At 39.4% G+C, this 27,129-nt stretch overlaps 3 protein-coding genes and 1 long non-coding RNA gene across 13 annotated transcripts in view; 1 reads left to right on the forward strand and 3 right to left on the reverse strand.

Moving 5' to 3' along the window:
• Nucleotides 1–21,032, forward strand: part of LOC6573208 (filamin-A) — a 35,489-nt gene extending 14,457 nt beyond the window's left edge. For 3 of the 7 annotated variants that reach the window (XM_015166810.3, XM_032728052.2, XM_015166814.3), the window contains 12 exons: nt 48–1,340; nt 1,398–1,784; nt 1,898–2,464; nt 2,783–3,587; nt 3,647–4,099; nt 4,161–4,296; nt 8,302–8,385; nt 8,934–9,024; nt 17,679–17,819; nt 17,976–18,145; nt 18,205–20,236; nt 20,302–21,032. In XM_015166810.3, coding sequence (XP_015022296.3) covers nt 48–1,340; nt 1,398–1,784; nt 1,898–2,464; nt 2,783–3,587; nt 3,647–4,099; nt 4,161–4,296; nt 8,302–8,385; nt 8,934–9,024; nt 17,679–17,819; nt 17,976–18,145; nt 18,205–20,236; nt 20,302–20,486 — 6,344 coding nt within the window. In that variant the 3' untranslated portion in view covers nt 20,487–21,032. Of the gene's footprint in view, nt 1–47; nt 1,341–1,397; nt 1,785–1,897; nt 2,465–2,782; nt 3,588–3,646; nt 4,100–4,160; nt 4,297–8,301; nt 8,386–8,933; nt 9,025–12,843; nt 13,138–17,046; nt 17,158–17,678; nt 17,820–17,975; nt 18,146–18,204; nt 20,237–20,301 lie in introns of those variants that run through there. The other 4 variants (XM_032728053.2, XM_015166815.3, XM_015166812.3 and 1 more) reach the window with 3 other exon arrangements.
• On the reverse strand, nt 8,300–8,912 carry LOC122756834. Its single transcript, XR_006356677.1, has 2 exons — nt 8,817–8,912; nt 8,300–8,412 (listed from the first exon to the last, which is right to left on the reverse strand). It is a non-coding gene; the product is annotated as an uncharacterized LOC122756834 (long non-coding RNA).
• A 17-nt stretch (nt 21,033–21,049) lies between the features above and the next one.
• Nucleotides 21,050–23,023, reverse strand: LOC6573207. The gene is made up of 4 exons (XM_044007460.1): nt 22,821–23,023; nt 22,559–22,763; nt 21,959–22,489; nt 21,050–21,886 (listed from the first exon to the last, which is right to left on the reverse strand). Coding segments are annotated over exons 1-4 (1,407 nt in total). The 5' UTR covers nt 22,822–23,023; the 3' UTR covers nt 21,050–21,216.
• A 424-nt stretch (nt 23,024–23,447) lies between these two features.
• The window catches only part of LOC6573206 (aminopeptidase N), a 40,961-nt gene continuing 37,279 nt past the window's right edge, over nt 23,448–27,129 (reverse strand). For all 4 annotated transcript variants that reach the window (XM_001999260.4, XM_015166807.3, XM_015166806.3 and 1 more), the window contains 8 exons: nt 26,932–27,084; nt 26,302–26,854; nt 25,521–26,242; nt 25,337–25,460; nt 25,006–25,196; nt 24,777–24,944; nt 24,573–24,716; nt 23,448–24,512 (listed from right to left, as the gene is read on the reverse strand). In XM_001999260.4, coding sequence (XP_001999296.1) covers nt 24,257–24,512; nt 24,573–24,716; nt 24,777–24,944; nt 25,006–25,196; nt 25,337–25,460; nt 25,521–26,242; nt 26,302–26,854; nt 26,932–27,084 — 2,311 coding nt within the window. In that variant the 3' untranslated portion in view covers nt 23,448–24,256. The remainder of the gene's footprint in view (nt 24,513–24,572; nt 24,717–24,776; nt 24,945–25,005; nt 25,197–25,336; nt 25,461–25,520; nt 26,243–26,301; nt 26,855–26,931; nt 27,085–27,129) is intronic.

Consider the following 27,129-nt stretch of genomic DNA (forward strand, 5'->3'; position numbering starts at 1 on the left):
TCAAAGAGCAAGAAATATAGGCAAAGTCTTACACATATTCCCTGCAGGTATTGTTGATGTTGAAATTGAAGGACCCGATGGCGTGGTAGAGAAGGCCGATGTACGCTTCAACAATGACAAGAATCTCACCTACACCATTTCTTATATACCCAAGGCTGAGGGTCTGCACAAAGTGGCCGTGAAGTATTCGGGCCGTGATATACCCAAGTCGCCGTTCCCCGTTAAGGTCGAGGGTCATGCCGGCGACGCCTCGAAGGTGAAGGTAACTGGCCCCGGCATCCAGCCCACGGGAGTGACCATCAAGAAGCCGACGTTCTTTGATATTCTCACCAAGGATGCGGGTCGCGGTGTGCCCGAGGTGATCATTATTGATCCGGCCAACCACAAGACGTCGGTGGCCGCCAAGGTGCGCCAGTTGGAGAATGATACTTGGCGCTGCGAATATGTCACCGCACTGCAGGGTCTGCACTCGGTTAATGTATTTTATGCGGGCACGCCCATACCAAACAGCCCGTTCCCCGTGAAGGTGGCTCCGTTGTCAGATGCGCGCAAAGTGCGCGTCTCCGGCCGTGGGCTGCAGGCGACGGGCGTGCGTGTGGGCGACGATGCGGACTTCAAAATACATACCGAGGGTGCCGGTGAGGGTGTGCCAGAGGTGCGCGTCATTGGACCTGGCGGCATGAACCAGAACGTCATGCAGTCCAAGGTGGATGGCAATACGTATGAGTGCCATTACTATCCAACCAAGGAGGGTCGCTATGTAGTCATGGTTACGTTTAGCGGACAGGAAGTGCCCAAGTCGCCGTTCGAGGTGAAGGTGGGACCGAAGAAGGAGTCTTCGATTGTGGCCTACGGGCCGGGCTTAAGCAGCGGTGTCATTGGCTACCCCGCCGCCTTTGTCGTGGAGACCAATGGCGAAACGGGCGCACTCGGCTTCACCGTGGCCGGACCCTCACAAGCAGAGATTGAGTGCCATGACAATGGTGATGGCTCCGCATTGGTCAAGTATCATCCAACTGCCGTGGGCGAGTATGCTGTGCACATACTCTGCGACAACGAGGACATACCCAAGTCTCCGTTCATAGCACACATACTGCCGCGCACCGACTTCCATCCGGAACTGGTCAAGGCCATCGGACCGGGTCTGGAGAAGAACGGCGTGACCATCAATGAGACAGCCACCTTCGATGTGGATACCAGCAAGGCGGGTAATGCGCCGCTCGACATTGTCGTCCAGGATGTTTACGGCAACAAGCTGCCAGTGCAGGTCAAGAGTAATCCCGATGGCACCAAGAAGGTCAGCTATACACCCAACTCCGGCGTGCCGCATACTGTAGAGGGTAAGCTTTATATACTTATCATTTGTGAACCTCACTAATCTCACTCTCTTCACTCAGTTAACTATGGTGGTGTCTCCACGCCCAATTCGCCGCATCGCGTCTATGTGGGCGTGCCTGTGGATGCGACAAAGGTTCAAGCCTTTGGACCCTGGTTGCAACCGGGCGTTCGGCCCAATATGCCCACTCACTTCAATGTGGATGCACGCGATGCTGGCGACGCGGAGCTGAAGGTGAAAATCGTACACGAGGACACCAAGTTGGAGGTGCCTTGTCGCATCATCGACAACCAGGACAACACATACTCCGTAGAGGTCATTCCACCCATGAAAGGCGCCTACACCACTACCATGACGTACGGCGGACAGCGTGTGCCGTTGGGCCAAAAGGTGGTCGTCGAGCAGACGGTGGATGTGTCCAAGATCAAGGTGGACGGCCTGGAGCCCAGTAAGTACTCAAGATTACTAATACTCCGCATCCCCTCTAGCTCTCGTGATACATATGAAATATATTGTGTGCACATCATGGTCTAAGTCCAAGTCATTTCATTCATTCACAAGCCGCGCCCCTGAACAGTTTGCAGCAGTTTCGTATTATTACCCATGGTCTGCCCAAGGCGGATCTGGCTGTGACCATAACGAGTCCGTCGGGCAATCGGGTGAAGGCGCACATCATACCCACAGCCGAAGGTTTTCTGGTCAACTTCACGCCCACGCAGCTGGGCGAGTATTTGCTCAGCATTTGCTTTGGCGGCACACCCATCACGCCACGCCCCTTTCGTCTACAATGCCTCACGGGCAGTGATTCGAACAAGGTGCACGCCTACGGTCCGGGCCTGGAGCGTGGCATTGTCGGCCAGCCGGCTGAGTTTATGATCGATACCCGGGGAGCGGGCCAAGGCGGCCTGGGCGTCACCGTCGAGGGGCCCTGCGAGGCGGCCATAAATTGCCGGGACAATGGCGACGGGACCTGCAATGTAGCCTACCTGCCCACCGAGGCGGGCGACTACACTGTCAACATAACGTTCAACGAGCGCCACATCAATGGCTCTCCATTCCAGCCGATAATTGCGCCTGTGCCGAATCTGAAGAATACGCGAGTGAGCGGCATCGGCATACAGCCGCATGGTAGGCAATGATGCGAGTTCCAGTATCAAGTACCACGTATCAAGTACCAAGCTACCAAGCTCCAGTTGCTGCCGCAATCCGCAATCTGTAATCTGTAAACCGCCTATGCTCTAATCCCAGCCAGCTAAAATGTCCAAGGCCCGAAAGTCGCACGCAGCTGACCCAAGGCTAATATACTTGCTGTTGTTGTTATTGTCGTTGATGTCTTGTTGTTGTTGTTGAAAACTAAACCATTTGATACACTAATCGCATCGCATTCTTGTTGTCCCACGCCAATTGCCTCGACCTGTGCTAATCCTGCTGTTGATCTCCCTTTAGGTGTCATCATGAATGCCGACACGGACTTTATGGTCGACATGAGCAAGGTGGGCAGCAACATCGAGTCTGGCAAGCTTTCGTGCGCCATCTTCGACCCGATGGGTCATGTACTGCCCAACAAGATGGTGCAGGGTCCCACCGACGACATCTTCCGCATCATGTACTCGCCCTTCGAGGCGGGCCGTCACACGATTGAGCTGATGTATGATAATATACCCGTGCCGGGCTCGCCTTTCGTGGTGAACGTGAAAAGCGGTTGCGATCCGACGCGTTGCAAGGCCTACGGCCCGGGTTTGGAGAAAGGCTTGACAAATCAGAAGAATAAGTTCACCGTGGAGACTAAGGGCGCCGGCAAGGGCGGCCTATCGCTGGCTATCGAAGGACCCTCCGAGGCCAAGATGACCTGCACGGACAATCGCGATGGCAGCTGCGATGTCGACTATCTGGCCACGGATCCGGGCGAGTATGATATAACCATACGCTTTGCGGATAAGCACATACCCGGCTCTCCGTTCCGTGTGCTCGTCGAGGAGACTGTTGATCCCAGCAAGGTGAAGGTCTACGGACCGGGCATCGAGCACGGCCAGGTGCGCGAGAGTGTGCCAACGGTGTTCAATGTGGATGTAGGCGAGGCTGGTCCTGGCCGCATTGCTGTCAAGCTGACCAACTCCGAGGGCATACCCGTTGACAATCTGAGTGTCGAGGACAAGGGCAATTGCATTTATGCGGTTCACTATGTGCCGCCCAAGGCCGGTTCCGTGCTCACCTGCCAGGTGAAGTTTGCCGACGAAGAAGTGCCATGCAGGTGAGTGCCTTGATCTTCTACTGCCTGCTAAGCGGTCTGCTCAAATGCTTTGCTTGCAGTCCGTTTGTGATGACCGTTTTCCCCAAGTCCGAGGCGACCAAGGTCACGGTGAAGGGCGTCAACGAAAAGAAGAAGACGCCCGCCTCATTGCCCGCCGAATTCGAGATTGATACGAAGCAAGCCGGCCAGGCGGACATCAATGTGGCCATCAAGAATCCCAAGGGCAAGCGCATGCAGCCACGCCTAGAGGAGGTCGCCACTGGCACCTATGTGGTCTCCTTTGTGCCCGATGAGTGCGGGACGTATCAATGCAGCATCAAGTACGGCGACAAGGAGATCGAAGGCTCGCCCTTCAAACTCGAAGCATTCCCCACCGGCGAGGCCAAGAAATGTAAGCTTGTCGAGGAGGCGCCCAAGATACAGCCATCCGGTAGTCAGTCGCATCTGAAGGTGGATGCACGCGAGGCGGGCAATGGTGCTGTCACATGCAAGATAACCAATAAGGAAGGCAGGTTAGTAAATTGGAATGGAACGCCATCTAGCGGATGGTAGTAACACCATTTTTTCCTGCAGTGAAATCGTAGACATTGATGTTATCGAGAAGGATGGCTTCTTTGACATACTGTATGGCCTGAACGATCCCGGAGACTACGATATCAATGTCAAGTTCGGAGGCAAGGATATACCCAATGGCAGCTTCTCCATTAAGGTAGTCTGAAACAAAAAGAACTACAGTCGAATCTAGTCACAAATTGATTTGTTGAAAGCGAACAAAATTAGCAATTATTATCATAATCTATTTATCTCAATCTAGTCACATAAGCAACAAGAACAACAAGAGAATACTCTACACGTACATAAAAACTCTAGTCGAATCCACAGTCATTTTGGGTGTTTGTGTTTTTTGTGCTTTTCTCAATGTTAATGTCAAATTGTTTTCGTAAAAATATGAAAAAAATTAATTCAAATTCGAAACACGCAAACAATTTACCATATGTACGTATGAATATATATCTATATATGCATATATTCAGCATATGTATATAAAGTATATGTCTAGCAATGAAGACCCAGCAATAAAACAAAGAGAATACAATTTAAGTGCAACATTGTAAAACATGACAACAAAATAAATGAAAACAACAACAAAATCAACGTTTTGTATAAAAAAAAAGACAAATATTTCGAAAATTTTCGAATTGCATGCGAATGTTAAACGTTTTCAAAATTTGATTTCAACCAAAACCAAAACAAAAATGCTCTGCTCTGCTAAATTACAATATGCGCTTTATTTGATTCAATTGTTTTAATGCTTAATTAGTTTACAAATTACTATGCGTAAGTTGTTTGTGTGTGTTTGTAATTTGCCAATTGTTAACTGCCACTGTAAGCCATAGACATGCATGTATATATATATATATATATATATATATATATATATATATATATATTTAAATAAATATATATAAATGTTTCTCTTATATATCATCAAGCGAAAGCCAAAACAAAACCCATACACACCTGACTTGGTTGCGCTCAATTTTCGTTGCTTCAGCACATTGCCAAAAATGAACCTAATTTAATAACTTATAATAATTGCTAATTTAACAACAAATTTGATTTGAATTTTATTTTATATTATCTAACACAAACGTATATTTTGAAAAAATATTTTTATCCTTATAATTTATAGATATTGATTTTTTAAACTTAATTTAAACATTTTTATCTAACTCGATACGTATACTTTGCACTATATGATAGATATTTTCTTTTTATTTTTTTATGTCTGCCTCGTTGAGGTGCTATAGATATATATATATATAGCGTATGAGGTTAATATCCCTAGCGTTATAGTCATATATGTCTGTCTGGCTTTTTATAAATGCGTATGTCATACATGCATATGTATTAGTGTACTTGTTTCTTATACTAAGGTATACATATTTATGTATGTATGCTGGTAGAATCGCAGCACTATATCTTCGATCTATTTATGCTGCCAACCGCAAAACTGAAACTTCTGCTAGATAAATCGTTTTTATTTAAGTTTTATTATGAAAAGCAAAAATGTATTGATTCAACCATCAATTTCAATCTCAATCTTTACTTAATCTGATGTCAATTTAATCTCAATCTGAACTATATGGAATCAAACTTTCAAATTTTGAATGGTATTAATTTTTGTTTCCATATTCTTTAAATAATAATAGGGATCTTCTGCATGCTGTAGATTTTTGTATTATTTCTGGTTTTCAGCTATATATGATTATGTTGTAAGTACACATGCTGACATGTTGACAAATGAATTGTCAAGATAAACGGCAAAGGCGACTAGATTATAAGCACTGTCAGCCACAGCAAGAAATCACACATATATTCCGACTCAGACATATATATACTATATATAGAATTTTTTTTTTTCGTATAGCAAGTTTCATTTGCGGGCATTCTGCCCAGTACAAAATAATTATTTGATTGAAACTAAGATTAATTATCATTAGTTTTGATTAATAATGTTTAGTTGAGCATTAAACATGAACATATTATGTGAAAGTCTAAGAATCAACCCATCGGCTCTTTATACTTGAGTTTAATGTCTTTATTTGCATAGCCCTGCATAAAATCAAGAAGTTCATTGCTTTGATCTACTTTGTCTACGTGACATTTATCACATTGGCCCTATTTTTGTTTCAAGTTTTTTAAGAGTGCTATAAAATGTTGAAATGGTTTTTAAGTTTCAATATGTCTTTGCTGAATAGGTAATTACAGCTATTTTTAATGCAAAAATTTTCCAGCTGTTGATGATTATGATCTATAAAAGCTGCTAGAGTATTACGAAAATTTCGATTTGATCATATGCAGACTTATGTTGTGGATAGATCCAAATATAATTGGTTAGCAAGGAACAGGCTTTCAAATTAAAGTTAACTGATATATGGAGAATCTCTGTTTTGTTTTTGCTTTTTTTTTTTTTTTCTATCATAATTCCAATGCTGCCTTTTTTGTTTAGCTATGCATACATAAAATATTCTATATGAAATATACTTTGTAAATTGATGCCAATGGTAGTCCATTGGTAGTCCGCAAGATCATACAAAATGTAAATGATGTGGAACATAAATTAACACATTGTTTACAGTCCAACTGAATTACATTGAATTAATAATTAACAATATTTACAAAGCTAAATTTAACTAAAACAAAAAACAACAAAAACGAAAAAAATGAATATAAAATTTTGTAGCTGTAAAAATTTTTGAAATTAGTTTTACACAGACAAACACAAAATTTTGAATATACATAAAAACTATAAATGTGTGAAATGCAACTATATATAAGATTCTGCTGAATTATAAATTGAAAGAAATATATAAATATACACATATATATATATATATGTATATTAGAAATGGTGTTAAGAGCAGTGCTAAGAAGCTAAATGAAGAGGCCGGTGAATCACAGATGTTGTTGTAGTTGTTGCTTGCAACCGCGTGGTCACCACGAAATATCAAGTATACGCCGCCCATAACAGCGTCTGTTCGTGCAATTCATGTGCTGCAACTAAAATTTGCAAGTAATTAAAATAAGCACATAAAATTTACACACACACAAGGTCTGTGTGTGCTGAATTTGTTGTGGAAACTATTAAAGATTGGCAAGAGGCGACAGAAGAAGAAGAAGCAGAAGCAGGCGACTGAGCGAGTGGATATACATATTGTCAGCTACTACGACTAGTGGCCTGGGCTAGTCGCGCATCCGTTCTTAGTTCAAGTTTGTACACGTCGCCGTCGTCAACATCGTCATTAACGCACTGTCGCGCTTTGCAACACTGGAAGTTACGAAAGTGGAATACTAGAATTCGTGACGTTTTCTAAAAGGCAGGTTATACATACATGGAAACCAGTCTATGGCTGTGGCACCTGCATCTATTTCGAAATCTCTCTTTTTTTACATTCCTATAATATATATACATATATAGATATTTTTGCGAAAAACCCTCGTTCGGATGCTCATCTATTGATTGGCTGTGAATTCGCGTTATTCTTCTTATTAATAGCGAAAATATTTTATTGAGATTTGTATCTATGACTTTTTTCATTTTTTTTTTCTTCGGTTGATTCTGTATATTTTTAATATAAATATTTTGTGCATTCAATTCAATGTGCTGTGCTTATGTAAGAGCAATTGCTTGTGGAAATTCTTAGCACATGACTCGATAAGGGGGAAGAAAAAAAGAAAATCGTCAATCAATGCCACTTCCTTTCGACTCGACTTTATTTAGGTGTGTGTTTGTGTGCTTATTATTGTTATGCTTTTCACTCTTTAGAAGCTTCATTAGTTCTCTTCCCCTTTTTGCATTGTTTCACACTTTCAAGTCTTTTACTCTTGGTCTCCTTTTCTTTTTTCCATATCAATCAATGCATCGGTTTTTAATAATAAGCAGAAGCAATCGAACTATTCATAGTTGTAAAATATTTGCGCAAATTTCATCACAAGTGCAAAGTATACGAATCGTACAGATATATGCATATATACAATATATATGTCTATATGTTTGACTACTCAGGATTGTGTTCTGATTTCGAAATCATTGGCCAATCGCATGTCTGGCTGTTGTTCCATCCATTTCAATAGAAATCTTACATGTACATACATATATATATCGGGTGTATAATTTGGGCATTTTGATTTTGATTTTCATTGACCTCAGGCTGTCGAAAGCGTCGAACAATACTCGCACAGTGAGTACATCGAGGAGCATACGACCAAAGTGGTTAAGCAGACAACAACACAGGTGAGACAAAAAACTTATGGAGAAAAGCTGAAATGCAGAAGAAGATGAAAAATATAAAAATAAAATATATATATTATATGTGAAGATTTAACAGAAGATTATGAAAACGTAAGAAATTGAAAACAAAGATTCGAAATAATTGAAGAAAAACAAGAGAATGATTTCAATTAAACGCTGGAAAATTGTAAAAAAAAAATAACAAAAATCGTTCGATAATTTAAATGTAGTCAAAGGAGACTAGTTAAACGTGTGTGAAAATATAAATTATATCAATTGCCTATTACAAAAGATTAAGTCCTTAAAACTAGGAATACATGGAAGAAACATAATTGAAGTTAAAAGAATTAATTAAATGAACAAACCTGAAAGTTTCTGAATTTTGCCTAGGTTTAAAATAATAAGAAAGAAATAGGTTCAGGCTTTAGTAATACCTTTCATCAAGTATATCTTCATGTTTTTATCGAATCGCTTATATACATATCAGAGCTGCATTCCTTATATATTTTTCCATATTTTGATATCCCCATCTGAATATTTACATATTATAGAGCGAACTGGTTAACGGAAAATCAGAAGTAACATATCGAGCTGTTGCCTTTGAGAAATTGCCACTACCCACAACAGGCGGAAACGTAACTGGTAAGTAATCTGTTTTCTCTTAATTGTTGGCAATATATATAAATATATATATGCAAATATAATGTATATATTTAAAAATTTCGTGAGAGTTTTCAAAAAAAAAAAAATTTCTTTTGAAAAGTCAAAATTCCCATTAGGAAATGTTTGCTATTTTTCATTTAAAATTTATATTTAAATTTACATTTTACGCTTTAAATTAAATGAAATTTGATTTGTTTAATCAAGAACATTTTTATAATATTTTTGCGTCATTTACGCAGTGGCTCGTATTTGCAATTTAGTGCAAGCTCTTGGCCTCTTCCATTGTGCACGAAACAAACAAAAATAGAAAGCGAATATGTCGTAAATCTTGAAAATAAAAAAAATCTCAAAAATAAACATACATGTATATATGTAAACATATATGTATAAGCATATATGAGAAGTGCTACGACACCAGGGATAAGTGACATAGCCAATGTACTCGAGAGTGGGACTGAGACTGAGGCTGACAGAATGCAGCTAAAGATGGGCGGACTGATGAACTGTCATAAGTTTGGCGGCTTATCAGGTTAATTGCTGACAGTCGGACAGCTTAATCAGACAACAACAGTGACAGCGACAATGACAGCAAATAGGAGTCTTCTAATAGGCGCTGCTTGACTAGAACATACTCAAAACTCTCTCAATATAAATAGAAATATATTTTAAAATATTTTTTATATTTTGATAATCATTATATTTATAGAGATAAAGTCTTAAAACGTATATTGGGTAAGGGAAATAGAAAATATTAGTTGACTTGATAAATCGAAACAAGACCGTACGTGAATCGTAATGGAAGTCTCTATTATTTGTAATTTTCTTCATTCTTCAGTTGACGAAATTTATTAGGATTTTCTGCATATCACAACTCTTACCATACCTAAAAATTAATCTACTATGTACTACGTATTTGCTTTACTATTTTCTATATTTTGGAATATCTGATGAGCTTTCATTTGTCTATGCAAAACACAGACCCTAACAACACAATATACCCTAAAACCCAAGTTGAAATAGATGTAGGGTATAAAAAAACAATGTCAAGAGATATTTCAGTTTGTTTATGTGTGAGATCTAAGAAATAATTTGATAAAAATGTATGTTATACTTCGTATATATCCTATACGTTGTTAGGTATGCAATGCGAATTTCTTTTGTTTATGGTTCATTGACTGCGCTCGTCTCAGCGTGAAAGTAATTAAAATTTGTGTTTTATATTTGTTAATTAGCTAAATTGATGCAGTTTTGTCGAGGGATCTACGAGTTGTAAAACGCTTGCACACGATTTTATTAAATTCTCAGCATGATTGATGAGCTGCTTTTGCATTGGGATCGCGCTTCTTTTGCAAATCAATAAATAAATATGCTATATATAAATACATAGACATATACGTATAGGAGAACATATAGAGATATATTTGTATCTGAGAGGTAGTCGCCGCCTGTTGCAAATATTTGTTCGAATTTTCACGCTTCCATGCAATTTGGCCAAAAAACAAGAAGAATTCGAAGAAAATCGAGAAGAGGCCAAAACTGGGTCTGTCGTCTACTCATTAAAGATCGTGCCGTGCACGGCGGCCACGTTTCATTTGTGGCACCGAAAATCAATAAACTGCCCACCGTTTGCTTTACGGCCAAGCCTCAAGTGTCGCCCCTGTTTGTGGCACATGTGGAACGTGCAACGCTTTAATGCTGCGCTCCATTTCGTTTGAAGATGGTTCATTGTAAATGATTCGTTTTGCCCAAATGACATTATTTGTTGCGCATTTGTCGCACTCATTATTCATAGCTCATCAGAGCGACGAGCTGTCGACCGAACCAACTTTATTCACCCACAACTTGTGGCTGAAAGTCTTAAATGGATTCTTAACTCTCTCGAGCTGCTGAAATATGAATAGCTATGAATATGAATAGCTATAAATAGAGTTAACTGCACAGAAAACTTAAATAGAATACAGTCCTACAGAAGTAAACGATTTAGTTCCGATTTGAAATTAAATTCACTCTAATAAATAGTTTTGGTTTTGGTAAAGTTTAAAGGAAGAAGAAGCTAAAGTAATAATTTAAATTCAATATACATATTTTTACCCAATGTACTAGCTGTTTCTATGTACTGATATTTATATTTATACATATTAATAAAAACTAGGCTTTACATATTTTAATCTACATAGTTTAATGTTAGTAAAAAAAGGAGGAACAAATCTAATTGTTTTTAATTTTTAATTTGTTTTATTTTTTATAAAGTACATACTTTACTATCAATATTTGCCTTAATGGAGCTTATTTGCAAATTAAACAAAATTTAGTTTTATTAAATTGATTTTAAAATTCAAAATTTGTTGACTAATTGTATTCTAAATGTTTTGCTGCACTTATTTGATTGATTTTGGCCAATTGCATTTTGATGTCAATGCCAAATATATTTAAGATTTACCAAATACAAAATCAATTACATAAGACTATACAGATATTCATATATATATATATATATATCTATATACACACATATTTATCGATACGCGTTTACACAATTAATATCGCATAGACTATAGAAAAAATCTTAAAAACCGTTTGACATAATGTTCCAAGCATTTTCGACATTCCACAATATATTTTTTTATATCTAATTTTTTGAATGTTTTATAGCTGGACATAAAAAAATATATATCGAATTTATTTTTAAACATTTTTAATAGGCAAATATTAATAAGTTTGATGTCGCCTGTGCAGCAATAAGTAATAAATTGTATTTCCTTTACAATATATACATACGAAGAGAGAGACGGAGAGAGAGAAAGGCAGAGAGCAAGGTAGATAGATATGATTTCGAAATGCATAAATTAATTTTATATGTGCAAGTTTCGAGTTCGAAATACGAAATTCGAAATGACAACTGTTAAAATGTCCCACAGAGACAAATACTAGGACATGTTCAGCTCGAATGTTTTGCCCATGTTCTCTATACACATATATGCATGCACACGCACACAGAGATACAGACACATATAAACTTGTCATATGGCAAATATTTCCAATTTATTTATTTTTTTTTATATATTTTATATATCGTTCATTGGCTCTGCGGCTGCTGCCTACTTTATAGCAGGCCTCAACATCGGCAGCCATATTTTTTGCCAGATCCATAAGTGTGTGTGTGTGGGTTTGATTTTGTGTGTGTGTTGGCTGATCTATGCTGCCAGCGTCGCTGCTTCAGCTGCTGCTGCTGCTGCTGCTGCTGTAGAGACGCATTTCTGTGCTAGGAACTGGCATGCTTTTATATATTGGCCTTAATTTCAATTTGGAACTGTCGATGTTCACTTGAAATCGGGACGTAGAGACGCGTGGACCTTTTGAGAAAGAAAACGTCGCTGGCAAATTTCAAATCGTGTCAAATACATTAATTGAGCAGCATAATTAAACAGTTCAGTGTGTGTGTGTGTGTGTGTGCGTTTCTGTTGTTTTTTGTGCGTGGACACAGGACTTGATCTTCAAAGACATTTTTTTGTAGCTTCTATTCAATTGTAATTCTAATTATATAACGCGTTTGTAATTTCCCTTTAAGCGCGTGAGTGTTCATTTCTTGTTGCCAAATCCTTCCATTTGTTTGCCCATTTTTTGCTGCTCGGCAAGGGTCAGCAAGGATATGCCCCAAAAGGAAAACAGTGTGTCTGCATATCCTTGCTGCTGCCCGCTGCTCAGCTAGAATGCGCACAACATTCGACGTGCTGTTAAAATTAAATTGTTCTAAATTTTAAGTGTCTTTATTTCAAAACCCAAAAACACGTGTTTCGAAACTCACAAAATAAAACTAAAAATCAAAAAATAAATATCAAAACGAAAATTGCCTTTACAAAATGCACTTCAGTTGGTTATCTGAAAAGCCACCCACGCCGGAAGCGACCTGGGCCGATCATTCATACTATTTTCGATCCAATTACTATAAAGTGACCGTCTCTGAGCGCGATCATCCGGAGCGTACACACGTCTACTTCAATGAGACCATCATACCAGAGAATCAAGGATTAAATGGTTCAGATTTTATGCCATTGAATTTTAAATCATCTTTTTCAATTGTTACACATCAAGGTAAAAACGCTCGAAAATTGAATACAGCCCAAATTTTCGCTAAAGAAAAATACGTAATAATAATCTCAAAGTTTTTTCAAAAATTGCACAATAAATAAATATCTTTAAAAATATAAATTTAAACTTAAAAATAATACACAAAGCCCAATAGGCAAAGAGAAAAACGTAAAAGAAAATGAGTGCAAGGGGGGGGCGCTAACCTGATGATGCGCAGTGTATATATATAATAGATAAATGAAAAATAGTTATCAACTGTATGCATCTACATCTGTCATATATATTGAATCTATAATGTATAGATACAATATAATTGAAATTATCTTGCTTTTATTTTTAATCCACAAATTTCCTTAAAAATAACTTGCCAGAAATCAATTCAAAACTTGAACTGCATAGAGATATCAATCAAAATGTGTTGCATATTCCATTCGATGGAGTTGTCAGTTGCCCTACTGAACACATACAAAAAAATCTTGTGGTTGCTTCTATATATACTTTTAAATAATTATAATTATATATATAAATATATATATGATATTTTACTATTTTGAAATTTTGCCAGGCCAAAATGACGTCCACGTATTTGCCGTCAATAAACCCAATTCCGCTGACTAAAGCCACAAAAATGTCTTTTCATTTGTGTTAATGGCCAAAATCTCACCAAATGTCTCCGCTTGAAGGCGGCGCTTGGCCACACACATCAGCATACAGAACGACCCATACCACTACATACACATGCATACATACATACACTAAGACTCTCACCCCCACATCAAGCAATGCAATTTTGAATTATGAGCAAAAGCCTTTTGTAGTATATATATATATATATATATATATATATATATATATATATCGGAGCAACGCATTTGTCTATTGGCTGGCATTATGCTCGTTGCTGCAAATTAAATTCTATGATTTATTATCAGAGTTTGCAACAAAGCGTAAAATTCGTTTGGCCCCTTGTGCGGTGCTGCTGCTGCGTGTGCTTCATGCATAAATTATAGCTTACACTAGCCAACAAGTGCTGAAAATGCATAATTTATTATTACATATACAGTATATATATTATAATAAATTGTAGTCAAACACTTTGAAAGATTTGGGGTTTGAATTGCTTTAAAGTCCTTGCATATTTGTAAATATTTAAATTTGTGTTTCGTAATAAATTGTAATTACTTAACAAAATGAGTGCCGTATAAAAATAAATGAATACAATATTCAAAATATTTTACATTTTAAAATATTACGAAAATTGACTGCTCACATAAATTAAGGAAGTAAAGTAGCATTTAAATTGATTTCAAAAGTAGTCAAATTAAAAATTTTAAAATAAATTAATTAATTTAAAAAGAAAATAATAATAATGAAATTTTGTTAAAATAAAAAAACAAAAAATATATTAGATTTGAACTCTACAGCAATTTGTCTAATTAACATAATCATATATGCATATACATATGTATATATAAATCAACAGTTCAGCCACCCACTTTTGTTGGCCAGTGTATGGCTCTCGACACTTTTCTTCTTGTATCTGCAAATGGCGCAAAGTTTTGCTGATATATCGAAAACATATATGCGTTCACGTCGCCATTTGACTCGAACAGCTTGAGAGTCATTAAATCTTTCATTTGTATTGCCAGCGTCCATTAGATAGATGATGCCAAGAAGCTAAGAGGATGGCACTGCCCAGCAGATTCTCATGCTTCAATGGGCAGCCGCAATAGGTGCCGCAGGTAGCTCTGTGGGCAAGGGGGCGTGCCACTGTAGATGGGCGACAACTGGGACGGACAGCAACAAATGCTCAAACATAAATAATCAAAAATTATTTTTATTTTTATTTTTCATTTTCATACACATTTTTGTTCATTTCTCATTCGTCTAATGAAAATGACCATGCGAACAGCTAGATAGAGTTGTCTTGCCAGCATTTTTTATGAGTTCTTGCTGGTATTTTCTAATTTCCCATAACATATGTATATGCTGCTCTGTATATAGTATATATGTACATACATATATCGAGAGATATTTTGTTAAAATGTTCTCTGCACGCACTCAGCGCAACATTTTGATCGTTAATTTGCAAAAATTTCTTTGAACAAAATATTTCGGATTATTTGCATTTTACATGTCATATCCATTTTATGATATTGAACAGCTGAACGCAGACGCTTCAGTCTATATAAAATTAGTGCTTGGAATTTGGCTTTTGATTCTCCACAGCTTAACACACTCTCATTGCCAATCCACTAAATGTCAGTTTAATTGTTTCACATCAGCAAGAAACGTGCGCCAATAAATTTCCAATTTTCAATTTTCAATTGTTTCGCACCCAAAGGCGTTCCACTTGGCACTAATGCCAGACATTTTCTTTTTGATTTTCTTCCGCCGCCGCTTTTCCACCAACCCCGCCCACCCGTCCATCCAATTGTTTTGTTTTGAAAATTTGCTTAACATTGGGCAGACACGCGACACGTTTCCCTCTGTCTGATTTATGTCTGCTTACCAGTCCGTGGTTTTGCTTTAGTTCAGCGATTAGCCGCGGCTATTTATTTTATCGTGTCGTTTTATTTTGTTTTATTTTATTTTTCGGTGTATCAAAACATGGCGAATCATCAGCACTATAAATATCTGAAATATCAAAATCAAAATATCAAAAATGTTGACTTTTCTTTAAAAATACATCTTGAAATTTATGCTGAAAATACTTTTAGGATAAAGTGTATAACAAATGGGGCAGTAGGCATATACTATATTAATATATATATATATATCAAATCGGCTCAAAGAACTGTGAACTGAGGAGCTCTAATAGCTCCTCAGTTCACAATTCTTTGAGCCGATTTGATAATTGAAAAAAATTGTTTGAACATAAATAACATAATTTGAACATTGAACATAAATAATAAAGTATACTGTCTACATTTAAAAATTTTGTAATACACATAATATCAAAATCCATTTTCAATACTGACCTTCAAGCTCATAGCGTATAGAACCATTTCACCAAAATAAATCTCAAAGCGTGAACTTGTTTCCGAAACATTGATTCACTCTTAGCATTTCCAGCCCTGATATAAATTCTAGCAAAAAACATGTCAACACTTATGTTATTATTTATTGAGCAATTATTTATGATATACATAGTATATAAATAAAAGCACTCATAATTTGATAATCAACTCAAGAGTGCCACAACAGAAAAAAAAGTGTTCTTCAGCTGTGAATCATGCTGCTTTCCATCATATAATTTATATTTATATATTGTTTATTTTTGTTTTTAAAGATATCTTATTTACTAGAAAGATAAAACATTCACTAAATTATATGCAGGTAGATTTCTTTCACAATATGTGACGTCTTATGTGCCAGGCATTTAAAATTATCGATCCCCTGTTAGACTTTCTATATAAGATTCCTGGACGCAAGAAGTATATAATATAGAAAGTATTTTCGGGAATACTATATATAAATACATACAAATTTACACAAGTGAGAGTATATAATGTGTTAAAAATAAGCTTCCCGGAATATACAATAAATTTTATTATAAGTGTGGGCTCGTGGCACAGTGTGTTTGTCCAAGAGATATTCCTCCAGTTTGTTTGATCAATAGAAACTTCTCGTCAAATCTGGCACACACGATCTCTGGATATATATATACCATATATATATATATATATATATATATATATATATATATACATATATATTTGTGAATATGTGTCTTATACATAAGTGGCTACGAGCTAGAAAAGAGATTGTCCTATATTTGACCTCAAAAACATCCGGGACAGATATTTTCATTTTTTTTGTCTTGTTTTTCCTCTGGCGACTGCGTGGGAAAGTATAAAACCAATTGTAGGCGTTGGTGAAAATTTCTTCAGAAAGTCGAAAGATTACTGTGAACTCAGTTCGTGCGGAGCAGTCGCTGTGTTGAGAAGTGTTTTGAAATCGAAAATTTATTCCAAGGATTATAAAAAGGATATACTAAATATATTTACAGTGGACCAAATAGTATGTGAATAAACATAAATATTTTCAAGAAAAATCGAAAACAAGAACTGTAATCAAATAAAAGAAATATTTCTTGATCAAAATATTTTAATTAGTATCAATATCCTGTTTAAAAATACTTTCGGAATTTAATTAAAATTGCTAAAGAAACTTGTTCGCCACTTTCCAGTTCCGAGTGCAAAAACATTTGTTCTCATTAATTTTAACTGTGCTGCGTCATCAGAATTCATAAATATTTTCAAAAATAATTTGTTTTTGAATACCGAAATAGATGAATTTAATAAATATTGTCACTCTGGTTCGCCTATAAAAATTTAAATTATGATATCGTTGAGGAATATTTAGCTGGGAACATTTTTGGAACCGCCTACACAATGTGTTGGTTTCAATCTACTTTATGGATATGTTTGTTTCGATGTGACCCATTTGGGACCACACCCCTTTTTTGTGCTTGCTTTGAGGTTATGTTAAGTATCGAGATCACTTGACTAATGTGAAAATATCTTTCGTTTCATTTACAGCTGAAGTCAGAATGCCAAGTGGTAAGGTAGATAAACCCATTATTCAGGATAACCGTGATGGTACGGTCTCCGTGAAGTACGATCCTCGTGAGGAGGGCTCCCATGAGCTGGTTGTTAAATACAATGGCGAGCCTGTTCAAGGTAAATATGCAATGGAGAAAAAATAGGATATTTTATATTTATATTTATATTAATATTTATATTAATATTAATATTTATATGAACTTAAAGTAGTACCCTCTACCCAATCCAAAATAAAAAACACTTTATACTCATGTTTACTTTTTATTTTGGCAGGATCTCCATTCAAATTCCATGTGGACTCCATAACATCCGGATATGTGACCGCTTATGGACCAGGCCTGACGCACGGTGTCACCGGTGAACCCGCAAACTTTACCATCTCCACCAAGGGCGCCAGCGCTGGCGGTCTAACCATGGCCGTCGAGGGACCCAGCAAGGCAGACGTAAGTTTAGAAAACAGCAATATGCGAATTCAATCATATACAATTCCATGATTTTACAGATCAAATATCATGACAATAAAGACGGCACTGTTTCGGTGCAATATCTGCCCACGGCTCCAGGTGAATACCAGGTGTCGGTGCGCTTCGGCGACAAGCACATCAAGGGCTCGCCCTACTTTGCCAAGATAACTGGTGAGGGTCGCAAACGTAACCAGATTTCGGTTGGCTCCTGCTCGGAGGTGACTATGCCCGGCGACATCACCGACGATGATCTGCGCGCTTTGAACGCCTCCATCCAGGCGCCCAGCGGCTTGGAGGAGCCCTGCTTCCTCAAGCGCATGCCCACCGGCAACATTGGCATTTCGTTCACGCCCCGTGAGATTGGCGAACATATGGTGTCGGTGAAGCGGCTGGGCAAGCACATCAACAACTCGCCCTTCAAGGTGACCGTGTGCGAGCGCGAAGTGGGCGACGCCAAGAAAGTCAAAGTCAGCGGCAACGGCCTTAAGGAGGGACAGACGCACAGCGACAATATTTTCTCCGTGGACACTCGCAACGCCGGCTTCGGTGGTCTCTCGGTGTCCATTGAGGGTCCTAGCAAGGCGGAGATTCAGTGCACCGACAAGGATGACGGCACACTGAACATCTCCTATAAGCCTACGGAGCCCGGCTACTACATTGTCAATCTGAAGTTTGCCGATCATCACGTCGAAGGCTCACCCTTCACCGTGAAGGTGGCCGGCGAGGGCAGCAATCGCAAGCGCGAGAAGATTCAACGTGAGCGCGACGCAGTGCCCATCACTGAAATTGGCAGCCAGTGCAAGCTGACCTTCAAGATGCCCGGCATCACATCCTTCGATCTGGCCGCCTGCGTTACATCGCCCAGCAATGTCACCGAGGACGCCGAGATCCAGGAGATCGAGGATGGTCTGTACTCGGTGCACTTTGTGCCCAAGGAACTGGGAGTGCACACCGTCTCGGTGCGCTACTCTGAGATGCACATCCCCGGCTCGCCCTTCCAGTTTACAGTGGGTCCACTGCGCGACTCGGGCAGCCACTTGGTGAAGGCTGGCGGCTCTGGCTTGGAGCGCGGCGTTGTCGGCGAGGCAGCCGAGTTCAATGTGTGGACACGTGAGGCTGGTGGCGGCTCTCTGGCTATCTCAGTGGAGGGTCCCAGCAAGGCCGACATTGAGTTCAAGGATCGCAAGGACGGCAGCTGCGATGTCTCCTATAAGGTGACCGAGCCTGGCGAGTATCGTGTGGGCCTCAAGTTCAACGACCGCCACATCCCAGACTCGCCCTTCAAGGTGTACATCTCTCCCGATGCCGGCGACGCCCACAAGCTGGAGGTACAGCAGTTCCCACAGGGCAACATCCAGGCCGACGCACCCTATCAGTTTATGGTGCGCAAGAACGGCGCCAAGGGTGAGCTGGATGCCAAGATTGTGGCTCCATCTGGCACCGATGACGATTGCTTTATCCAGGTGATCGACGGTGATATGTACTCGGTGCGCTTCTATCCACGTGAGAACGGCATCCACGCCATCCACGTCAAGTTCAATGGCGTGCACATACCCGACTCGCCATTCAGAATCAAGGTGGGCAAGGATGTGGCCGATCCGGCAGCTGTGCATGCCACCGGCAGCGGCTTGGACGAAGTGAAGACTGGACACAAGGCCGATTTCATCATCAACACGTGCAATGCGGGCGTTGGCACACTGGCCGTCTCCATCGATGGTCCATCCAAGGTGGCCATGGATTGCACGGAGGTTGAGGAGGGCTACAAGGTGCGCTACACACCACTGCTGCCCGGCGAGCACTACATCACGGTCAAATACAACAACATGCATATCGTGGGCTCACCCTTCAAGGTGCACGCCACCGGCGAAAGGCTGGCCGACGAGGGCGCCCAGGAGACATCCACAGTGATTGTGGAGACCGTCCAGAAGGTGGCCAAAGGCGGCAAGAACACTGGCGTCCACCTGCCCACCTTCAAGTCCGACGCCAGCAAGGTTGTGTCCAAGGGCATGGGCCTCAAGAAGGCCTACATTGGCAAGCAGAACCAGTTCAGCGTCTGTGCCACAGATGCGGGTGAGTGACAATTGATGCAAGTGACATAAATGAGACATTTCTCTAAACGTACTCTTTCTGTTCAGGCAATAACATCCTGTACGTGGGCATGTACGGACCAAAGGGTCCGTGCGAGGAGTTCCATGTCAAGCACGCTGGCCACAACAACTACAATGTGCAGTATCTGGTGCGCGATCGCGGCCAATACGTGCTCCTAATCAAATGGGGCGAAGACCATATACCCGGCTCCCCATTCCAGATCGATGTCTAGGCTAAGGCCAAACAATCATATATAATATATATACACATGCATAGATATATGAACCACAACCCCTAATCCCAGCCCCATCCAATGGTTCCCGACTATGTGTGAACCAATCGTCTGTTCCAGGGTCCAAGAATTTTTGTGTTTGTTTCTCTATGATTGTCTTTGTTTAATTTTAACTCTTTGCCTATCATTATTATAAGTGATTATTATTTTTTGTTATTTGTACATAAAAATCAAGGAAAATATCAAGAAAACGAAATCAACGTATGTTTTTGACTTGAAAATAATGTTTGCGCGCCATTTTCACATATAAATTATAAACAAAAATTTAAAAAAAAATTTCATCAACGATTTGGTATCAACTAAATTTACTTACCACAATTATTTAAAAAAAAGTGCGAGAAAATCTCTTAAACAAATATTTAATACTTAAGCAAACACTTATGAAGATGATTATTACGATTATGATGTATTATGTTTTTTATTATCGCTATCGACATGTAATTTACGTAAACTCAAATAAATAAATTTAAAAAATAATTAATTGAAGATTTTTGTATATTTATTATATTGGGTTGCTTCATTTATTTTATTGTACTTGTTTCATGTACACGGCTTTGCTGTTTTTTGGTTTTTATCATCACAAAATTAAAAAAAAATCAATCTTAATAATAACAATTTATTATATTTTTAATTTGATGAATCTTACATATAAATGTATTTAGTTGTCTGGTTAATTTTGTTGCACTTGCTTCATGTGCATGATGCGAATGATATCGAAAATTCTTGTTTTAGCCTCTTCTAGAAGATCGTCGTTTAGCAAATGAAGTTCTTTGGTAATAAAACTACCAAATTGTTCGACTTGTTCTTGTCTGGTGATCGCTTCACTTAAATTGATTGGGTGCTCCATCGGCTGACACTCCTCCATCACCACCATCGCGAGGTTCTCTGGGTATATTAGATAGCATGCGTCCTCTGCATTATCCAAGTGATTTGCTGAGCTATTTCCATCGAATTCATTCTCATTAGCTTGTTCTAAGGAGTTTTCGTTGTCTGCACAATCAGCGGAACGACTTTCCAAATTTTCTGAATCGATTGGCTGATCCTCAGTGCACCAACTGTTAAAGTAACCAATCAACTTTGGATTAAGGTAGTAGCTTGCCCACTCAGGCGAAGGACTATCAAATTCTGAATCGAGCTTGTCAGCAGCCAGCCAATTGTTTGGGCAATCAATAAAGTTGGGTTTAGGGTAGTAATTGGCAAAGTAATCAAAAAAGCTAGGCTTGGGGCAGAATAGAGCTTCATGTCCTTGTGGCCTCGGAGTCTGTGCAGGGCACAACATTTCGCGCACCTTGGCATAGTGAACCCACTTAGAGCAACTATCAGGTTTATTGCGCTCTTTGCTGCAAATAGAATTTACATTGATATGCCGTGTGTGTAAATATACATACAAACAACTTCAATGACCGTCTTACCTAAATTTACGAATAAACGATTGAATTTTCGTGTTGATATCATAGCATCTGATGTGAACGCCCTTACTTTTGAGCTCTGCTGCCATTTTCTTATATATACTTAACTTTATTTCAGCGCGTACTAAATCACTCAAATATTTCTTCCATACATCCAAGAATATGTCTTCCTCTTCCAGGCCCCAAAGTTTGCGCCTTGGTTTGGTCTTTTTCACTGCACTAGGTGCAGCTATAGTCGAATCGGTTGACCAGGTTTGATATTCGTTAGCTTCGATATATTTTTGGAATGTGACAAAGGTCGTCGTTGAGGATGACGATGTCCGCATGTCCTCGATTTCGACTTGAACTTCGGCATATTCCATGGGCGCAACCTCATCAAAACAGTAATTGTTTTGTTTATAAAGCTGACTTGAGCTGTGTGAGTGCTCTCTAGCCTCATAATTTATTTCTTGAGTTTGTTCCAGATATCCCATTATTAAGGCCATCCTATCAAAGTTTTTCCATTGTTTCTTTTTATTCGGTTCTTTTATGATCCTGAAATATTGAATATATATTAATTGTTCCCTGATTAATCCACCTTTGTCGCTTCTTAGACTACTATACTTATTATATTTTCGCTTGAGCGAGTATATTTTGGTTTTTATTCTATCCACCGTGGCGTCAATCCCTTTATTTCTAAACTCAACCTGAAGATATTTGCAAACGTCTGTCAGAGTTCTACCATCATTCACAGCTACCAAATAATTTTGCCAAATGCGTAGGAATATGTCCTCCTCCTCGGACGTCCAAAGCTTCCGCTGGACATTCACTAGAAACGATTTTTGGATTATTAAGGCTATTATAGTCAATTATAAATTATACATACTTTTTGGTTGATAAAAGCAGTTTCTTATTTAATTTTTGAAATTGTTTTTATTGCAAACCGAATTTTCACTTCCAGCGCAAAATTCAAAATTAATGCTTAAGGTCTCAACGAGTTGCAACTTACAATAGCAGCGTTGCACGGTTCAGCTATTAGCTATTCTGAGAAAATACTGACACCCGTTAGTATCACTGAAAAAATACCCACATGTTGCCACACTGACAAAAATTGCAAAAAATCAATATTCAAATAAAATAAATATGTTGCTTTGAACAATTTTCAATACTTTTACATTATATAATATGCTGAATATTATTTATTGCGGCCTTTATAGGTAGCTAGACTTCAATCTGAATATTTCTTCAAACAGTTTAAATTGTTCACAGCGAGAAGCTGCTTGCTATGACTAAATGGCAAAAATTACTCGTTAATATGCAGTATTTTTGTCGTTATTTTAACAAGTTTGGCGGTTAATTCAAAACATTACTACATATATGGGAAATTATCGTTACCGCCTACTTTAAAAATAATTATATAGGATGCATATATGTATGTATGTGTCATGCAAATGCATGGCACTTACTATAAAAATTCTAGATAAAATATACCGGTATAGAGGGAAAAGTTGAATTTAAATTTACGTAATTACATTAGTTATTTATTTGTTTTTAGTTAAATATGCTTTAAAACTTATTTACATGGTTGTGCACTAAGCGAATATATATTTAGTGTTACGCATTATAAAATTTTCATAATAGATAACTTTTACATTAACATTAATTAGATATATTTTTATTTATATATATGTATTTAGGTTTAACTTTCGCAATACTTTGAAACTTTGCGGTAAGGACACTCAATTTCCCTCCACTATCCAATTAAGGTAGCACTTCGTTCATCCTTTCATTTTCATTTTGTTTGTTTGTTGGACTTAATACAAATTAAAGATATTAAATTTAGTTTGACTTAGTGCTAAATGGCTTAGTAGTAGAGTTTCAAGTGTATTTCATTTTTTAATATTTTACCCAAGCAGTATAGGAAACGTTTTGATGAATTTTCAACTTTTGACCGACGGAATGAAATGAATTGCTTTCTTTCCTTTTCCTTCTGTTTGGCTATTGTTGTGATAATAAACTATAGTTTTTTTTTCTATTCAAAACAGGAACGTTGCAAGAAACTCAAAAATAAATTACAATAGACTGAAGCAGAACGAACTTATAAATTAAATAAATATACAGATACTTGCAAAAAGTAGAGCATCTATAGTCATATAGATGCTGGCTATCTTAACTAAGTTGGCTAACTTACAAGTTTATATCACTTTTCGCAAATAATTCGTTTCACATATTGATTTTGTTTTGATTTCTAAAATTATATTGAGGCTATTGAATAAAATGTAGCATTCGGTTGAAAAAGTTGCGCCAATGACGTCGAGTGGCCTAGAAGATGTTGATCTGGAACTCGCTGACAATGGCCTCGAGGAAGCCTTTAAGGCTGTCGTAGGAGTGGGTGCGCCAATAGATATTGTCGTTCACCTGCTCCATGGCCAGCCCGATGGCAATTTCGACGGCCTTCAGGCCGAGCTTGCGGCAATTGGCGGCCAAGGCTTGCAGCTGCTGCTTATGATAGTCCTTGTTCATATAGATGGTCAGCGACTTGATCATCTCCGTTATCGTCGAGAAGCCATCGCCATAGCTGCAATTCGAAATGTTAATATATGTACATATAATTTTGATACGCATTAGTGCAACTCACTATTCGGCTATCTCCTTGATGTTGGTCTGTAGGAAATCAAAGGCTATCTCATAGCCAATGGCGTTGGAGGCGACAGCACGGAACGCTAAGGCGCCATCCTGCTTGAGTATACCCGACGTGGAGTTCACAGTCAAATTCAGATATCTAAAGAGCCAATCATATTTGAATTTCTATTACATATATATACTATCTTCTATTGCTTACTTGGACAAGAGCCAGGGCTTGGTAGTGCAGCCTAGGGATGTAAGTATCTCCTCCTTCTCAGAGGCACTGTTCGTTCTCTTGTACTGTTTGTAGGCGAAGTACCACTCCGGATAGGAGCCTTCCGCCAGGGCTGTGCAATAGATGACCGACTTCAGATTAGGCTTAATGCTGTAATCGAATATGAAATTAGCTATTGATAACTGAAGTTGCTGTAGCTAGATCTACTCACGGATTCTTTTTGGGATCACGCATCCATTCACGGAATTTCATCTGTGCCACCTGCGTGCAGCGATCGTAGTTGAATTTGCAAGCAAAGTTTGCAACCAAGGCGCGATGCTTTAGCTGCAGATGCGACTCATTGTCCGGCTCGTTCAGGCCGTAATGATCGAAGGCCGGACGCACTATGAACTTCATGAAGGCCTAGAGTGAGCAAATCGAAAAGTAAGTAAAGAAGGGCATAAGTAAGAAGGGCATACACTCAGAGAAAATCCAATTAAATAAAATTCAATTCAATTTATATTCTGATTATTTTTAGGTTTATCTAATTTTTTTCCACTTACCCTGAAGGTCTCATAGGCTGGTTCCCGCTTCAGATTGTAGATGAGATAGTTGAGACCCGGCTTGGCTGCGCTCCACAACAACTCATCGTCCACGGCCGTGAATAGCTCCATCAAGAAAGTCAAACTGGAATATTGAATACAAATAGTTTTAAAGGAAGTTTTCAAATTGATATATTCAGCTTACGGTATATCGTAAGGCAGATACTCGGCCTGCGACAGATGCAGTGCATCGTCCAGCAGCTGAGCGCGAGTGATGCGTGGCAGTGTGCTGAAGTTCTTCTTCAGAGCCAGCCAGGAGGTCATGTCGTAATTGACCCGATAGTAGCTCTGTCGGTTTAGATTCAGGTACACAACGTTGTCGCTGTTGTTGACGGAGGTGAAGACATCGTTGATCAGCAGCTGCTCCTGGTCCTGGGTCATCCAATGCGTGGGTATATTGTCGCCCTTGTGCAGCTCGTCCGTCTCATAGGTAATGGGTATAAACCAGCGACTGGTGTCCAAGGGATTGCGAGTGGGCAGCAGATAACGCTCCTGTCGCAGCACCAAATCCGCACCATTGCGCTCCACGTGCACCACCGGATAGCCCGGCTGTGTTATCCATGAGTCCATGATCTGTTTGACGTTCATGCTCTTGGGCAGCGTACCCTTCGCATGGCCATGGCGCGTGAGGAACGCCCAGAGATCATCGCGTGACATGTTTTCGTAGGCAAAAGTCTTGAGCAGATCCTGGGTAGCCGCACGGAAGGCCTCATCGCCCACAATGGAGTTCAGCATACGCAGCAAAATCGTGCCCTTCGAGTAGCTGATGGGATCAAAGATGCGACGCACATCGCTCGAGGTCTTCACATCAAAGGAAATGGAATGAGATGTATTGGTGGCATCATGTTGCATGGACTCCTTGAATTCCTGTAAATTTAAAAGTGAATTAGTTTGGGAATCCTGTCTACAACTAGGCCTCTACCTACCAGCACCGTGAATGTATCCATAATTTGGAACTCGCGATGCACATGATTAAGCGCCTTATAGCTCATGTAACAGGCAAAGCCCTCCTTCAGCCAGAGATCGTCCCACCATTTGGGTGTCACCAGATTGCCGAACCACTGATGTGCCAACTCATGGGCAATGATCTGAGCTACGTATTGCATGTGCTCCGACGATGAGGCCAGCTCCTGGTCCTCGGGCACCAACAGCGCCGAGTCACGGAAGGTGATCAAACCCCAGTTCTCCATGGCACTGAAGCCAAAGTCAGGCACGGAAACCAAATCAATCTTGGGCAGCTGATTCTTGATGCCGAAGTATTCCTCATAGTAGGGCAGGAACTTACGCACCATCTTATATGCATAGTTTGTCATGTCCACAAATGTGGGACGCGTCCAGATCTCCACGCGCGGCACAAGGGCGTTGTCCAGCTCACCAAAGCTCGAGTCAACCATATTGGAGACAATGAAAGCCAAGAGGTAGGTGGGCATGCGGGGCGTGGTAAGGAAGTCGTCGCGTATATAGCCAAGACGATGGGAACTAAGGGGAAGAAGAGTTTGATATGATTTGGGTTTATTAAAGAATTATTCGAATCAGTTCATATTCATTTCGCTTACCTGCTACGATATTTGGGCATGTTGGACAGACACATTGTCTTCTTGGTGTCCCGCACGATGCTGACGGTAAAGTTGGCCTTCATGTCGGGACGATCGAAGCAGGGGAAGGCGCGACGGGCATCAATTGGCGAGAACTGAGTACTGATGACCCATCTGCAAGGAGGAGGAGGAGTATAGAGGATCTTCAATTTATCCTAT

The sequence above is a fragment of the Drosophila mojavensis genome, unplaced genomic scaffold, assembly GCF_018153725.1.
Source record: "Drosophila mojavensis isolate 15081-1352.22 unplaced genomic scaffold, ASM1815372v1 contig_16, whole genome shotgun sequence".
NCBI lineage: Eukaryota > Metazoa > Arthropoda > Insecta > Diptera > Drosophilidae > Drosophila > Drosophila mojavensis.